The sequence below is a fragment of the Somniosus microcephalus genome, chromosome 17, assembly GCF_052327205.1.
Source record: "Somniosus microcephalus isolate GS21.2 chromosome 17, FLI_Smic_1.0, whole genome shotgun sequence".
NCBI classification, from domain to species: Eukaryota; Metazoa; Chordata; class Chondrichthyes; order Squaliformes; family Somniosidae; genus Somniosus; species Somniosus microcephalus.
The window spans coordinates 36,215,953-36,232,942 of record NC_141003.1 but is presented as its reverse complement, the minus strand read 5'-3'; the positions used below and the strand labels follow the sequence as shown (position 1 = coordinate 36,232,942).

The 16,990-nt window shown below is 40.7% G+C and overlaps 1 protein-coding gene across 1 annotated transcript in view; it reads right to left on the bottom strand.

The window, feature by feature from the left end:
* LOC147105636 (uncharacterized) overlaps positions 1-16,990 on the bottom strand; it is a 308,669-nt gene that overhangs the window by 227,558 nt on the left and 64,121 nt on the right. The window contains exons 37-52 of the mRNA XM_086010932.1: positions 15,910-15,972; positions 15,580-15,639; positions 13,689-13,751; positions 12,034-12,093; positions 11,041-11,103; positions 9,785-9,847; positions 8,130-8,189; positions 5,881-5,940; positions 5,551-5,610; positions 4,558-4,620; positions 4,227-4,286; positions 2,903-2,962; positions 1,978-2,040; positions 1,648-1,707; positions 655-717; positions 323-382 (exon numbers count right to left, since the gene is read on the bottom strand). Of these exons, the coding sequence (XP_085867058.1) occupies positions 323-382; positions 655-717; positions 1,648-1,707; positions 1,978-2,040; positions 2,903-2,962; positions 4,227-4,286; positions 4,558-4,620; positions 5,551-5,610; positions 5,881-5,940; positions 8,130-8,189; positions 9,785-9,847; positions 11,041-11,103; positions 12,034-12,093; positions 13,689-13,751; positions 15,580-15,639; positions 15,910-15,972 (981 nt within the window). The remainder of the gene's footprint in view (positions 1-322; positions 383-654; positions 718-1,647; positions 1,708-1,977; positions 2,041-2,902; positions 2,963-4,226; positions 4,287-4,557; positions 4,621-5,550; positions 5,611-5,880; positions 5,941-8,129; positions 8,190-9,784; positions 9,848-11,040; positions 11,104-12,033; positions 12,094-13,688; positions 13,752-15,579; positions 15,640-15,909; positions 15,973-16,990) is intronic.

Below are 16,990 nucleotides of genomic sequence, written 5' to 3'. Positions count from 1 at the left end.
GCTCGATGGGCCGAATGGTCTTCTTCTGTGCTGTGACCATTCTATGATTCTATGATTGTATGATATTCTGTTCACGAATACAGGACTGGCTGATTTTAAAGGTCCTCATTTAAGGAAGATCTGTGATTTAACATTCCTATTGAAATAAGTCGTAATGAGCTTTATTCAATATTTAAGCCATTAACTATTGTCCTACTGCAAGAATGGACTAAGTTGCTAGAAGAGCAAAGGATTGGAATTTCACTGACAAGGAGCTGAAGTTGAAAAAGAACACTTGTATCCAAGGCCTTGATATTATATATTTAAAGAAACCATCACTCACCAGTTGTGGAGCCAGTGGTAGAGCCAGTTGTAGTTGGTGTCTCTGTTGTCGTTGCTCCTTCTGAAAAATATTAAAGACATTCAAAAACACAAGACACCAACACAGTTACTAAAACTACTCCAGTCGCGTTTCACTGCGAGATGATGTGATTTGTGTTGGGAAAAAATATGCTAAAACTGAAATGTTGATACACATTGCAACCCTTAAATCAGAATGGGCCAATTATCTTGAAGAACAAAGTAGTGGGTTTTCACTGTCAAGGAGGTAAATCTGAAAGAGCACAGTTGTGTTAAAAGGCTTGCTAATATTTATTGAAAGAATACAGCACTCACCTGTTGTGGAACTGGCAGTAGGTCCAGTTGTGGTGGGTGTCCCTGCTGTTGTAGTTGTTTCTGCTGAAGAAAAGCAAAATCATTCACAACTATTACATCCAACTTGAACTGGGACAACATTGAGAAAGTTTCAACATGAATCAGCAGTTACTGCACAATGTTACGGCTTTAACTGGAGTATTGTGCCCAATTCTGGGCACCGCACATTAGGAAAGATGTGAAGGCCTTAGAGATGGTGCAGAAAAGATATACAAGAATAGTTTGAGGAGTGAGAGACTTCAGTTATGAGGAGACACTGAAAAAGCTGGGGTTGTTCTCCTTAGAGCAGAGAAGGTTGAGAGGAGATTTTATAGAGGTGTTCAAAATCATGAGCGATCTCGACAGAGTAGATAGAGAGAAACTGTTCCCATTGGCGGAAGAGTTGAAAACCAGAGAACACAGATTTATGGTGATTGGCAGAAGAACCAAAGGCGACATGAGGAAAAACTTTATTATGCAGCGAGTGATTATGATCTGGAATGCACTCCCAGAAAGGGTGGTGGAGGCAGATTCAATTGTGGCTTTCAACGGGGAATCGGATAAGTACCTGAAGGATAATACTTTGCCAGGGCTACGGGGAAAGGGCAGGGGAGTGGAACTAGATGAAGTTCTGTTGTAGAGATCCGGCACGGGCTCGATGTGCCAAATAGTCTCCTTCTATGCTGTGACCATTCTATCATTCTATGATTCAATGATGTTCTGTTCATGAATACAGGACTGGCTGATTTTAAAGGTCCTCATTTAAGGAAGATGTGTGATTTAACGTTCCTATTGAAATAAGTCATAACGAGCTTTATTCAATATTGAAGCCATTAACTATTGTCCTACTGCAGGAATGGACTAATTTGCTAGAAGAGCAAAGTAATGAACTTTCACTGACAAAGAGCTGAAGTTGAAAAAGAACCCTTGTATCTAAGGCCTTGATATTATATATTGAAAGAAGCCATCACTCACCAGTTGTGGAGCCAGTGGGCAAGCCAGTTGTAGTTGGTGTCCCTGTTGCCGTAGTTCCTACTGAAAAATATTAAAGACATTAAAAACATAAGACTCCAACTCAGTTACTGAAACTTCTCCAGTCGCGTTTCACCGTGAAATGATGTGATTTGTGTTGGGAAAAAATATGCTAAAAATGAAATGTAGATACACATTGCAACCCTTAATCAGAATGGGCCAATTAGCATGAAGAACAAAGTAGTGGGTTTTCACTGTCAAGGAGGTAAATCTGAAAGAGCGCAGTTGTGTTAAAAGGTTTGCTAATGTTTATTGAAAGAAGACATCACTCACCTGTTGTGGAACTGGCAGTAGACCCAGTTGTGGTGGTTGGCCCTGCTGTTGTAGTTGTTTCTGCTGAAGAAAAACAAAAGCATTCACAACTATTACATCCAACTTGAACTGGGACAGCATTGAGAGAGTTTAAACATGAATCAGCAGTTACTGCACAAATTAAAAGAGTATGCAAAAGCGTTTTAAAACCAACACTACGGGTGCCAAATCAGACTGTGTCCAGCCTTAATATTAGTTGTGTCTTCCATCTGTGTCACTGACAAACTCTCCATCAAGTGAGTGACATTTGGGAAGCTCGACTTTGGGACACTTAATCCATTCAGCATATCTTGGTCTAAGACTACATTGATATTTAGAATACAGAGGGTACATTGAAAACATAAATGAGACTTCGGCAGGAAAATAATACTATCCTTCACAAAACGAGTATCACAGTTTGTGATGGAGATACAACATCATTGAAGAGCCCCACAGCTCTTACTCTCAATTAGCCAACAGCTGAACACTACAGTCCCATCTGGAGCGATTCCCTGTATATCAAGATACTTCATGCAGAACTCTATGAAGCTCATCACCGTATTACTAACTGCCCACGACAAACTCTATTGTGCTGCTACATTCTGCATGATAATTTCAGTTGCATGATCTCATTATCTTTTTGGGACATGTTCCGGTCACTAAGACAGGACAGGCTGATTATAAAGGCCTACATTTAAGGAAGATGGGTGTTCAAATGTGCCTATTGAAACAGGTCGTAACGAGCTTTATTCAATATTGAAGCCATTAACTATTGTCCTACAGCAGGAATGGACTAAGTTACTAGAAGAGCAAAGGAATGGACTTTCACTGACAAGGAGCTGGAGTTGAAAAAGAACACTTGTAGCTAAGACCTTGATATTATATATTGATAAAAGCCATCACTCACCAGTTGTAGAGGAGGTGGTCGAGCCAATTGTAGTTGGTGTCTCTGTTGTAGTTGTTCCTTCTGAAAAATATTAAAGACTTTGTAAACCACAAGACTCCAAGTCAGTTCCGAAACTACTCCAGTCGAGTGTCACCGCGAGATGATGTGATTTGTGTTGGGTAAAAATATGCTAAAAAATGAAAGGTACATACACATTGCATCCCTTAAAAAGAATGGACCAATTATCTTGAAGAACAAAGTAGTGGGTTTTCAGTGTCAAGGAGGTAAATCTGAAAGTGCACATTTATGTTAAAAGGCTTTCTAATGTTTATTGAAAGAATACAGCACTCACCAATTGTGGAACTGGCAGTAAACCCAGTTGTGGTGGGTGTCCCTGCTGTTGTAGTTGTTTCAGCTGAAGAAAAACAAAAGCATTCACAACTATTACATCCAACTTGAACTTGGACAGCATTGAGAGAGTTTCAAAATGAATCAGCAGTTACTGCACAATGTTACGGCTTTAACTGGATTATTGTGCCCGATTCTGGGCACCACACCTTAAGAAGGATGTGAAGGCATTAGAGATGGTGCTGAAAGGATATACAAATATAGTTCGAGGAGTGAGAGACTTCAGATATGAGGAGACACTGAAAAAGCTGGGGTTGTTCTCCTTAGAAAAGAGAAGGTTGAGAGGAGATTTTATAGAGGTGTTCAACATCATGAGGGATCTCGACAGAGTAGATAGAGAGAAACTGTTCCCATTGGCGGAAGAGTTGAGAACCAGAGAACACAGAATTATGGTGACTGGCAGAAGAACCGAAGGCGACATGAGGAACAACTTTATTACGCAGCGAGTGATTATGATCTGGAAAGCACTCCCAGAAAGGGTGGTGGAGGCAGATTCAATTGTGGCTTTCAACAGGGAATCGGATAAGTACCTGAAGGATAAAACATTGCCAGGGCTACGGGGAAAGGGCAGGGGAGTGGAACTAGATGAAGTTCTGTTGTAGAGATCCGGCACGGGCTCGATGGGCCGAATGGTCTTCTTCTGTGCTGTGACCATTCTATGATTCTATGATTGTATGATATTCTGTTCACGAATACAGGACTGGCTGATTTTAAAGGTCCTCATTTAAGGAAGATCTGTGATTTAACATTCCTATTGAAATAAGTCGTAATGAGCTTTATTCAATATTTAAGCCATTAACTATTGTCCTACTGCAAGAATGGACTAAGTTGCTAGAAGAGCAAAGGATTGGAATTTCACTGACAAGGAGCTGAAGTTGAAAAAGAACACTTGTATCCAAGGCCTTGATATTATATATTTAAAGAAACCATCACTCACCAGTTGTGGAGCCAGTGGTAGAGCCAGTTGTAGTTGGTGTCTCTGTTGTCGTTGCTCCTTCTGAAAAATATTAAAGACATTCAAAAACACAAGACACCAACACAGTTACTAAAACTACTCCAGTCGCGTTTCACTGCGAGATGATGTGATTTGTGTTGGGAAAAAATATGCTAAAACTGAAATGTTGATACACATTGCAACCCTTAATCAGAATGGGCCAATTATCTTGAAGAACAAAGTAGTGGGTTTTCACTGTCAAGGAGGTAAATCTGAAAGAGCACAGTTGTGTTAAAAGGCTTGCTAATATTTATTGAAAGAATACAGCACTCACCTGTTGTGGAACTGGCAGTAGGCCCAGTTGTGGTGGGTGTCCCTGCTGTTGTAGTTGTTTCTGCTGAAGAAAAGCAAAATCATTCACAACTATTACATCCAACTTGAACTGGGACAACATTGAGAAAGTTTCAACATGAATCAGCAGTTACTGCACAATGTTACGGCTTTAACTGGAGTATTGTGCCCAATTCTGGGCACCGCACATTAGGAAAGATGTGAAGGCCTTAGAGATGGTGCAGAAAAGATATACAAGAATAGTTTGAGGAGTGAGAGACTTCAGTTATGAGGAGACACTGAAAAAGCTGGGGTTGTTCTCCTTAGAGCAGAGAAGGTTGAGAGGAGATTTTATAGAGGTGTTCAAAATCATGAGCGATCTCGACAGAGTAGATAGAGAGAAACTGTTCCCATTGGCGGAAGAGTTGAGAACCAGAGAACACAGATTTATGGTGATTGGCAGAAGAACCAAAGGCGACATGAGGAAAAACTTTATTACGCAGCGAGTGATTATGATCTGGAATGCACTCCCAGAAAGGGTGGTGGAGGCAGATTCAATTGTGGCTTTCAACGGGGAATCGGATAAGTACCTGAAGGATAATACTTTGCCAGGGCTACGGGGAAAGGGCAGGGGAGTGGAACTAGATGAAGTTCTGTTGTAGAGATCCGGCACGGGCTCGATGTGCCAAATAGTCTCCTTCTATGCTGTGACCATTCTATCATTCTATGATTCAATGATGTTCTGTTCATGAATACAGGACTGGCTGATTTTAAAGGTCCTCATTTAAGGAAGATGTGTGATTTAACGTTCCTATTGAAATAAGTCATAACGAGCTTTATTCAATATTGAAGCCATTAACTATTGTCCTACTGCAGGAATGGACTAATTTGCTAGAAGAGCAAAGTAATGAACTTTCACTGACAAAGAGCTGAAGTTGAAAAAGAACCCTTGTATCTAAGGCCTTGATATTATATATTGAAAGAAGCCATCACTCACCAGTTGTGGAGCCAGTGGGCAAGCCAGTTGTAGTTGGTGTCCCTGTTGCCGTAGTTCCTACTGAAAAATATTAAAGACATTAAAAACATAAGACTCCAACTCAGTTACTGAAACTTCTCCAGTCGCGTTTCACCGTGAAATGATGTGATTTGTGTTGGGAAAAAATATGCTAAAAATGAAATGTAGATACACATTGCAACCCTTAATCAGAATGGGCCAATTAGCATGAAGAACAAAGTAGTGGGTTTTCACTGTCAAGGAGGTAAATCTGAAAGAGCGCAGTTGTGTTAAAAGGTTTGCTAATGTTTATTGAAAGAAGACATCACTCACCTGTTGTGGAACTGGCAGTAGACCCAGTTGTGGTGGTTGGCCCTGCTGTTGTAGTTGTTTCTGCTGAAGAAAAACAAAAGCATTCACAACTATTACATCCAACTTGAACTGGGACAGCATTGAGAGAGTTTAAACATGAATCAGCAGTTACTGCACAAATTAAAAGAGTATGCAAAAGCGTTTTAAAACCAACACTACGGGTGCCAAATCAGACTGTGTCCAGCCTTAATATTAGTTGTGTCTTCCATCTGTGTCACTGACAAACTCTCCATCAAGTGAGTGACATTTGGGAAGCTCGACTTTGGGACACTTAATCCATTCAGCATATCTTGGTCTAAGACTACATTGATATTTAGAATACAGAGGGTACATTGAAAACATAAATGAGACTTCGGCAGGAAAATAATACTATCCTTCACAAAACGAGTATCACAGTTTGTGATGGAGATACAACATCATTGAAGAGCCCCACAGCTCTTACTCTCAATTAGCCAACAGCTGAACACTACAGTCCCATCTGGAGCGATTCCCTGTATATCAAGATACTTCATGCAGAACTCTATGAAGCTCATCACCGTATTACTAACTGCCCATGACAAACTCTATTGTGCTGCTACATTCTGCATGATAATTTCAGTTGCATGATCTCATTATCTTTTTGGGACATGTTCCGGTCACTAAGACAGGACAGGCTGATTATAAAGGCCTACATTTAAGGAAGATGGGTGTTCAAATGTGCCTATTGAAACAGGTCGTAACGAGCTTTATTCAATATTGAAGCCATTAACTATTGTCCTACAGCAGGAATGGACTAAGTTACTAGAAGAGCAAAGGAATGGACTTTCACTGACAAGGAGCTGGAGTTGAAAAAGAACACTTGTAGCTAAGACCTTGATATTATATATTGATAAAAGCCATCACTCACCAGTTGTAGAGGAGGTGGTCGAGCCAATTGTAGTTGGTGTCTCTGTTGTAGTTGTTCCTTCTGAAAAATATTAAAGACTTTGTAAACCACAAGACTCCAAGTCAGTTCCGAAACTACTCCAGTCGAGTGTCACCGCGAGATGATGTGATTTGTGTTGGGTAAAAATATGCTAAAAAATGAAAGGTACATACACATTGCATCCCTTAAAAAGAATGGACCAATTATCTTGAAGAACAAAGTAGTGGGTTTTCAGTGTCAAGGAGGTAAATCTGAAAGTGCACATTTATGTTAAAAGGCTTTCTAATGTTTATTGAAAGAATACAGCACTCACCAATTGTGGAACTGGCAGTAAACCCAGTTGTGGTGGGTGTCCCTGCTGTTGTAGTTGTTTCAGCTGAAGAAAAACAAAAGCATTCACAACTATTACATCCAACTTGAACTTGGACAGCATTGAGAGAGTTTCAAAATGAATCAGCAGTTACTGCACAATGTTACGGCTTTAACTGGATTATTGTGCCCGATTCTGGGCACCACACCTTAAGAAGGATGTGAAGGCATTAGAGATGGTGCTGAAAGGATATACAAATATAGTTCGAGGAGTGAGAGACTTCAGATATGAGGAGACACTGAAAAAGCTGGGGTTGTTCTCCTTAGAAAAGAGAAGGTTGAGAGGAGATTTTATAGAGGTGTTCAACATCATGAGGGATCTCGACAGAGTAGATAGAGAGAAACTGTTCCCATTGGCGGAAGAGTTGAGAACCAGAGAACACAGAATTATGGTGACTGGCAGAAGAACCGAAGGCGACATGAGGAACAACTTTATTACGCAGCGAGTGATTATGATCTGGAAAGCACTCCCAGAAAGGGTGGTGGAGGCAGATTCAATTGTGGCTTTCAACGGGGAATCGGATAAGTACCTGAAGGATAAAACATTGCCAGGGCTACGGGGAAAGGGCAGGGGAGTGGAACTAGATGAAGTTCTGTTGTAGAGATCCGGCACGGGCTCGATGGGCCGAATGGTCTTCTTCTGTGCTGTGACCATTCTATGATTCTATGATTGTATGATATTCTGTTCACGAATACAGGACTGGCTGATTTTAAAGGTCCTCATTTAAGGAAGATCTGTGATTTAACATTCCTATTGAAATAAGTCGTAATGAGCTTTATTCAATATTTAAGCCATTAACTATTGTCCTACTGCAAGAATGGACTAAGTTGCTAGAAGAGCAAAGGATTGGAATTTCACTGACAAGGAGCTGAAGTTGAAAAAGAACACTTGTATCCAAGGCCTTGATATTATATATTTAAAGAAACCATCACTCACCAGTTGTGGAGCCAGTGGTAGAGCCAGTTGTAGTTGGTGTCTCTGTTGTCGTTGCTCCTTCTGAAAAATATTAAAGACATTCAAAAACACAAGACACCAACACAGTTACTAAAACTACTCCAGTCGCGTTTCACTGCGAGATGATGTGATTTGTGTTGGGAAAAAATATGCTAAAACTGAAATGTTGATACACATTGCAACCCTTAAATCAGAATGGGCCAATTATCTTGAAGAACAAAGTAGTGGGTTTTCACTGTCAAGGAGGTAAATCTGAAAGAGCACAGTTGTGTTAAAAGGCTTGCTAATATTTATTGAAAGAATACAGCACTCACCTGTTGTGGAACTGGCAGTAGGTCCAGTTGTGGTGGGTGTCCCTGCTGTTGTAGTTGTTTCTGCTGAAGAAAAGCAAAATCATTCACAACTATTACATCCAACTTGAACTGGGACAACATTGAGAAAGTTTCAACATGAATCAGCAGTTACTGCACAATGTTACGGCTTTAACTGGAGTATTGTGCCCAATTCTGGGCACCGCACATTAGGAAAGATGTGAAGGCCTTAGAGATGGTGCAGAAAAGATATACAAGAATAGTTTGAGGAGTGAGAGACTTCAGTTATGAGGAGACACTGAAAAAGCTGGGGTTGTTCTCCTTAGAGCAGAGAAGGTTGAGAGGAGATTTTATAGAGGTGTTCAAAATCATGAGCGATCTCGACAGAGTAGATAGAGAGAAACTGTTCCCATTGGCGGAAGAGTTGAAAACCAGAGAACACAGATTTATGGTGATTGGCAGAAGAACCAAAGGCGACATGAGGAAAAACTTTATTATGCAGCGAGTGATTATGATCTGGAATGCACTCCCAGAAAGGGTGGTGGAGGCAGATTCAATTGTGGCTTTCAACGGGGAATCGGATAAGTACCTGAAGGATAATACTTTGCCAGGGCTACGGGGAAAGGGCAGGGGAGTGGAACTAGATGAAGTTCTGTTGTAGAGATCCGGCACGGGCTCGATGTGCCAAATAGTCTCCTTCTATGCTGTGACCATTCTATCATTCTATGATTCAATGATGTTCTGTTCATGAATACAGGACTGGCTGATTTTAAAGGTCCTCATTTAAGGAAGATGTGTGATTTAACGTTCCTATTGAAATAAGTCATAACGAGCTTTATTCAATATTGAAGCCATTAACTATTGTCCTACTGCAGGAATGGACTAATTTGCTAGAAGAGCAAAGTAATGAACTTTCACTGACAAAGAGCTGAAGTTGAAAAAGAACCCTTGTATCTAAGGCCTTGATATTATATATTGAAAGAAGCCATCACTCACCAGTTGTGGAGCCAGTGGGCAAGCCAGTTGTAGTTGGTGTCCCTGTTGCCGTAGTTCCTACTGAAAAATATTAAAGACATTAAAAACATAAGACTCCAACTCAGTTACTGAAACTTCTCCAGTCGCGTTTCACCGTGAAATGATGTGATTTGTGTTGGGAAAAAATATGCTAAAAATGAAATGTAGATACACATTGCAACCCTTAATCAGAATGGGCCAATTAGCATGAAGAACAAAGTAGTGGGTTTTCACTGTCAAGGAGGTAAATCTGAAAGAGCGCAGTTGTGTTAAAAGGTTTGCTAATGTTTATTGAAAGAAGACATCACTCACCTGTTGTGGAACTGGCAGTAGACCCAGTTGTGGTGGTTGGCCCTGCTGTTGTAGTTGTTTCTGCTGAAGAAAAACAAAAGCATTCACAACTATTACATCCAACTTGAACTGGGACAGCATTGAGAGAGTTTAAACATGAATCAGCAGTTACTGCACAAATTAAAAGAGTATGCAAAAGCGTTTTAAAACCAACACTACGGGTGCCAAATCAGACTGTGTCCAGCCTTAATATTAGTTGTGTCTTCCATCTGTGTCACTGACAAACTCTCCATCAAGTGAGTGACATTTGGGAAGCTCGACTTTGGGACACTTAATCCATTCAGCATATCTTGGTCTAAGACTACATTGATATTTAGAATACAGAGGGTACATTGAAAACATAAATGAGACTTCGGCAGGAAAATAATACTATCCTTCACAAAACGAGTATCACAGTTTGTGATGGAGATACAACATCATTGAAGAGCCCCACAGCTCTTACTCTCAATTAGCCAACAGCTGAACACTACAGTCCCATCTGGAGCGATTCCCTGTATATCAAGATACTTCATGCAGAACTCTATGAAGCTCATCACCGTATTACTAACTGCCCACGACAAACTCTATTGTGCTGCTACATTCTGCATGATAATTTCAGTTGCATGATCTCATTATCTTTTTGGGACATGTTCCGGTCACTAAGACAGGACAGGCTGATTATAAAGGCCTACATTTAAGGAAGATGGGTGTTCAAATGTGCCTATTGAAACAGGTCGTAACGAGCTTTATTCAATATTGAAGCCATTAACTATTGTCCTACAGCAGGAATGGACTAAGTTACTAGAAGAGCAAAGGAATGGACTTTCACTGACAAGGAGCTGGAGTTGAAAAAGAACACTTGTAGCTAAGACCTTGATATTATATATTGATAAAAGCCATCACTCACCAGTTGTAGAGGAGGTGGTCGAGCCAATTGTAGTTGGTGTCTCTGTTGTAGTTGTTCCTTCTGAAAAATATTAAAGACTTTGTAAACCACAAGACTCCAAGTCAGTTCCGAAACTACTCCAGTCGAGTGTCACCGCGAGATGATGTGATTTGTGTTGGGTAAAAATATGCTAAAAAATGAAAGGTACATACACATTGCATCCCTTAAAAAGAATGGACCAATTATCTTGAAGAACAAAGTAGTGGGTTTTCAGTGTCAAGGAGGTAAATCTGAAAGTGCACATTTATGTTAAAAGGCTTTCTAATGTTTATTGAAAGAATACAGCACTCACCAATTGTGGAACTGGCAGTAAACCCAGTTGTGGTGGGTGTCCCTGCTGTTGTAGTTGTTTCAGCTGAAGAAAAACAAAAGCATTCACAACTATTACATCCAACTTGAACTTGGACAGCATTGAGAGAGTTTCAAAATGAATCAGCAGTTACTGCACAATGTTACGGCTTTAACTGGATTATTGTGCCCGATTCTGGGCACCACACCTTAAGAAGGATGTGAAGGCATTAGAGATGGTGCTGAAAGGATATACAAATATAGTTCGAGGAGTGAGAGACTTCAGATATGAGGAGACACTGAAAAAGCTGGGGTTGTTCTCCTGAGAAAAGAGAAGGTTGAGAGGAGATTTTATAGAGGTGTTCAACATCATGAGGGATCTCGACAGAGTAGATAGAGAGAAACTGTTCCCATTGGCGGAAGAGTTGAGAACCAGAGAACACAGAATTATGGTGACTGGCAGAAGAACCGAAGGCGACATGAGGAACAACTTTATTACGCAGCGAGTGATTATGATCTGGAAAGCACTCCCAGAAAGGGTGGTGGAGGCAGATTCAATTGTGGCTTTCAACGGGGAATCGGATAAGTACCTGAAGGATAAAACATTGCCAGGGCTACGGGGAAAGGGCAGGGGAGTGGAACTAGATGAAGTTCTGTTGTAGAGATCCGGCACGGGCTCGATGGGCCGAATGGTCTTCTTCTGTGCTGTGACCATTCTATGATTCTATGATTGTATGATATTCTGTTCACGAATACAGGACTGGCTGATTTTAAAGGTCCTCATTTAAGGAAGATCTGTGATTTAACATTCCTATTGAAATAAGTCGTAATGAGCTTTATTCAATATTTAAGCCATTAACTATTGTCCTACTGCAAGAATGGACTAAGTTGCTAGAAGAGCAAAGGATTGGAATTTCACTGACAAGGAGCTGAAGTTGAAAAAGAACACTTGTATCCAAGGCCTTGATATTATATATTTAAAGAAACCATCACTCACCAGTTGTGGAGCCAGTGGTAGAGCCAGTTGTAGTTGGTGTCTCTGTTGTCGTTGCTCCTTCTGAAAAATATTAAAGACATTCAAAAACACAAGACACCAACACAGTTACTAAAACTACTCCAGTCGCGTTTCACTGCGAGATGATGTGATTTGTGTTGGGAAAAAATATGCTAAAACTGAAATGTTGATACACATTGCAACCCTTAAATCAGAATGGGCCAATTATCTTGAAGAACAAAGTAGTGGGTTTTCACTGTCAAGGAGGTAAATCTGAAAGAGCACAGTTGTGTTAAAAGGCTTGCTAATATTTATTGAAAGAATACAGCACTCACCTGTTGTGGAACTGGCAGTAGGCCCAGTTGTGGTGGGTGTCCCTGCTGTTGTAGTTGTTTCTGCTGAAGAAAAGCAAAATCATTCACAACTATTACATCCAACTTGAACTGGGACAACATTGAGAAAGTTTCAACATGAATCAGCAGTTACTGCACAATGTTACGGCTTTAACTGGAGTATTGTGCCCAATTCTGGGCACCGCACATTAGGAAAGATGTGAAGGCCTTAGAGATGGTGCAGAAAAGATATACAAGAATAGTTTGAGGAGTGAGAGACTTCAGTTATGAGGAGACACTGAAAAAGCTGGGGTTGTTCTCCTTAGAGCAGAGAAGGTTGAGAGGAGATTTTATAGAGGTGTTCAAAATCATGAGCGATCTCGACAGAGTAGATAGAGAGAAACTGTTCCCATTGGCGGAAGAGTTGAGAACCAGAGAACACAGAATTATGGTGATTGGCAGAAGAACCAAAGGCGACATGAGGAAAAACTTTATTACGCAGCGAGTGATTATGATCTGGAATGCACTCCCAGAAAGGGTGGTGGAGGCAGATTCAATTGTGGCTTTCAACGGGGAATCGGATAAGTACCTGAAGGATAATACTTTGCCAGGGCTACGGGGAAAGGGCAGGGGAGTGGAACTAGATGAAGTTCTGTTGTAGAGATCCGGCACGGGCTCGATGTGCCAAATAGTCTCCTTCTATGCTGTGACCATTCTATCATTCTATGATTCAATGATGTTCTGTTCATGAATACAGGACTGGCTGATTTTAAAGGTCCTCATTTAAGGAAGATGTGTGATTTAACGTTCCTATTGAAATAAGTCATAACGAGCTTTATTCAATATTGAAGCCATTAACTATTGTCCTACTGCAGGAATGGACTAATTTGCTAGAAGAGCAAAGTAATGAACTTTCACTGACAAAGAGCTGAAGTTGAAAAAGAACCCTTGTATCTAAGGCCTTGATATTATATATTGAAAGAAGCCATCACTCACCAGTTGTGGAGCCAGTGGGCAAGCCAGTTGTAGTTGGTGTCCCTGTTGCCGTAGTTCCTACTGAAAAATATTAAAGACATTAAAAACATAAGACTCCAACTCAGTTACTGAAACTTCTCCAGTCGCGTTTCACCGTGAAATGATGTGATTTGTGTTGGAAAAAAATATGCTAAAAATGAAATGTAGATACACATTGCAACCCTTAATCAGAATGGGCCAATTAGCATGAAGAACAAAGTAGTGGGTTTTCACTGTCAAGGAGGTAAATCTGAAAGAGCACAGTTGTGTTAAAAGGTTTGCTAATGTTTATTGAAAGAAGACATCACTCACCTGTTGTGGAACTGGCAGTAGACCCAGTTGTGGTGGTTGGCCCTGCTGTTGTAGTTGTTTCTGCTGAAGAAAAACAAAAGCATTCACAACTATTACATCCAACTTGAACTGGGACAGCATTGAGAGAGTTTAAAATGAATCAGCAGTTACTGCACAAATTAAAAGAGTATGCAAAAGCGTTTTAAAACCAACACTACGGGTGCCAAATCAGACTGTGTCCAGCCTTAATATTAGTTGTGTCTTCCATCTGTGTCACTGACAAACTCTCCATCAAGTGAGTGACATTTGGGAAGCTCGACTTTGGGTCACTAAATCCATTCAGCATATCTTGGTCTAAGACTGCACTGATATTTATTATACAGAGGGTACATCGAAAACACAATGGGACTTCGGCAGGAAAATGATACTATCCTTCACAAAACGAGTATCACAGTTTGTGATGGAGATACAACATCATTGAAGAGCCCCACAGCTCTTACTCTCAATTAGTCAACAGGTGCACACTACAGTCCCATCTGGAGCGATTCCCTGTATATCAAGATACTTGATGCAGAACTCAATGAAGCTCATCACCATATTACTAACTGTCAACGACAAACTCTATTGTGCTGCTACATTCTGCATGATAATTTCAGTTGCATGATCTCATTATTGTTTTGGGAGATGTTCCGTTCACTAAGACAGGGCAGGCTGATTTTAAAGAAGATGGGTGTTCAAATGTGCCTATTCAAACAGCTCCTAATGAGCTTTATTCAATATTTAAGCCATTAACTATTGTCTCACAGCAGGAATGGACTAAGTTGCTAGAAGAGCAAAGGAATTGACTTTCACTGACAAGGAGGTAAATCTGAAAGTGCACATTTGTGTTAAAAGGCTTGCTAATGTTTATTGAAAGAAGACATCACTCAGCAGTTGTGGAACTGGCAGTAGACCCAGTTGTGGTGGTTGTCCCTGCTGTTTTAGTTGCTTCTGCTGAAGAAAAGCAAAAGCATTCACAACTATTACATCCTACTTAAACTGGGACAGCATTGAGAGAGTTTCAACATAAATCAGCAGTTACTGCACAATGTTACGGCTTCAGCTGGAGTATTGTGCCCAATTCTGGGCACCACACTTTAAGAAGGATGTGGCGGCCTTAGAGATGGTGCAGAAAAGATATACAAGAATAGTTCGAAGAGTGAGAGACTTCAGTTATGAGGAGACACTGAAAAAGCTGGGGTGGTTCTCTTTAGAACAGAGAAGGGTGAGAGGAGATTTTATAGAGGTGTTCAAAATCATGAGGGATCTCAACAGAGTAGATAGAGAGAAACTGTTCCCGTTGGCGGAAGAGCTGAGTACCAGAGAACACAGGTTTATGGTGATTTTAAGAACCAAAGGCGACATGAGGGAAAACTTTATTACGCAGCGAGTGATTATGATCTGGGATGCACTCCCAGAAAGGGTGGTGGAGGCAGATACAATTGTGGCTTTCAACGGGGAATCGGGTAAGTACCTGAAGGATAAAACTTTGCCAGGGCTACGGGGAAAGGGCAGGGGAGTGGAACTAGATGAAGTTCTGCTGTAGAGATCCGGCACGGGCTCGATGGGCCGAATGGCCTCCTTCTGTGCTGTGACCATTCTATGATTCTATGATGTTCTGTTCACGAATACAGGACTGGCTGATTTTAAAGGTCCTCATTTAAGGATGCTGTGTGATTTAACGTTCCTATTGAAATAAGTCATAACGAGCTTTATTCAATATTGAAGCCATTAACTATTGTCCTACTGCAGGAATGGACTAATTTGCTAGAAGAGCAAAGGAATGAACTTTCACTGACAAGGAGCTGAAGTTGAAAAAGCACACTTGTATCTAAGGCCTTGATATTATATATTGAAAGAAGCCATCACTCACCAGTTGTGGAGCCAGTGGGAAAGCCAGTTGTAGTTGGTGTCCCTGTTGTCGTTGTTCCTACTGAAAAATATTAAAGACATTAAAAACATAAGACTCCAACTCAGTTACTGAAACTTCTCCAGTCACGTTTCACCGTGAAGTGATGTGATTTGTGTTGGGAAAAAATATGCTAAAAATGAAATGTAGATACGCATTGCAACCCTTAATCAGAATGGGCCAATTAGCATGAAGAACAAAGTAGTGGGGTTTCACTGTCAAGGAGGTAAATCTGAAAGAGCGCAGTTGTGTTAAAAGGTTTGCTAATGTTTATTGAAAGAAGACATCACTCACCTGTTGTGGAACTGGCAGTAGACCCAGTTGTGGTGGTTGGCCCTGCTGTTGTAGTTGTTTCTGCTGAAGAAAAAAAAGCATTCACAACTATTACATCCAGCTCAAACTGGGACACAATTGAGAGAGATTCGATATGCATCAACAATTATTGCACAAAATAAAAGAGAGTGTGCAAAATGCTTTAAGCCCAACACTACGGGTGCCAAATCAGACTGTGTCCAGCCTTAATATTAGTTGTCTTCCATCTGTGTAACTGAAAGCTCTCCAACAAGTGGCTGTTATTTGGTAAACTTGTATTTGGGAGACTTACTCTATTCAGCATATCTTGGTCGAAGACTGCACTGACATTTAGTATGCAGAGGGTACATTGAAAATATATAGCTGACTTTGGCAAGAAAATAATACTATCATTCACAAAATGAGTATCAGTTTGAGATGGAGATACAACAACATTGTGGAGTCCCACAGCTCTTGCTCTCAGTTATTCAACAGCTGAATACTGCAGTCCCATCTGGAGCGATTCCCTGTATATCAAGATGCTTCATGCAGAACTAAAGGAAGCTCATCACCGTATTACTGACTACCCACGACAAACTCTATTGTGCTATTACTTTCAGCATGGTAATTTCAGTTGCATGATCAATCTATCCTTTTGGGTCATGTTCCAAAAGGCTTTTGATAAAGTGCCACATAATAGGCTTGCCAGCAAAAATGAAGCCAATGGAATCAAAGAGGCAGTGGCAGCTTGGATACGAAATTGGCTAAGTGATATGAAACAGAGAGTAATGGTGAATGGTTGCTTTTCGGACTGGAGGAACGTATACAGTTGTGTTTCCCAGGGGTCAGTACGAGGACCACTGCTTTTCCTGATATACATATTAATGACTTGGACTTGGGTGTACAGGGCACAATTTCAAAATTTGCAGATAACACAAAACTTGGAAATATAGTCAACAGTAAGGAGGATAGTGATAGACTTCAAGAGCACATAGACAGGTTGGTGGAATGGGCAGACACGTGGCAGATGAAATTTAATGCAGCTAAATGCGAAGTGATACATTTTAGTAGGAAGAATGAGGAG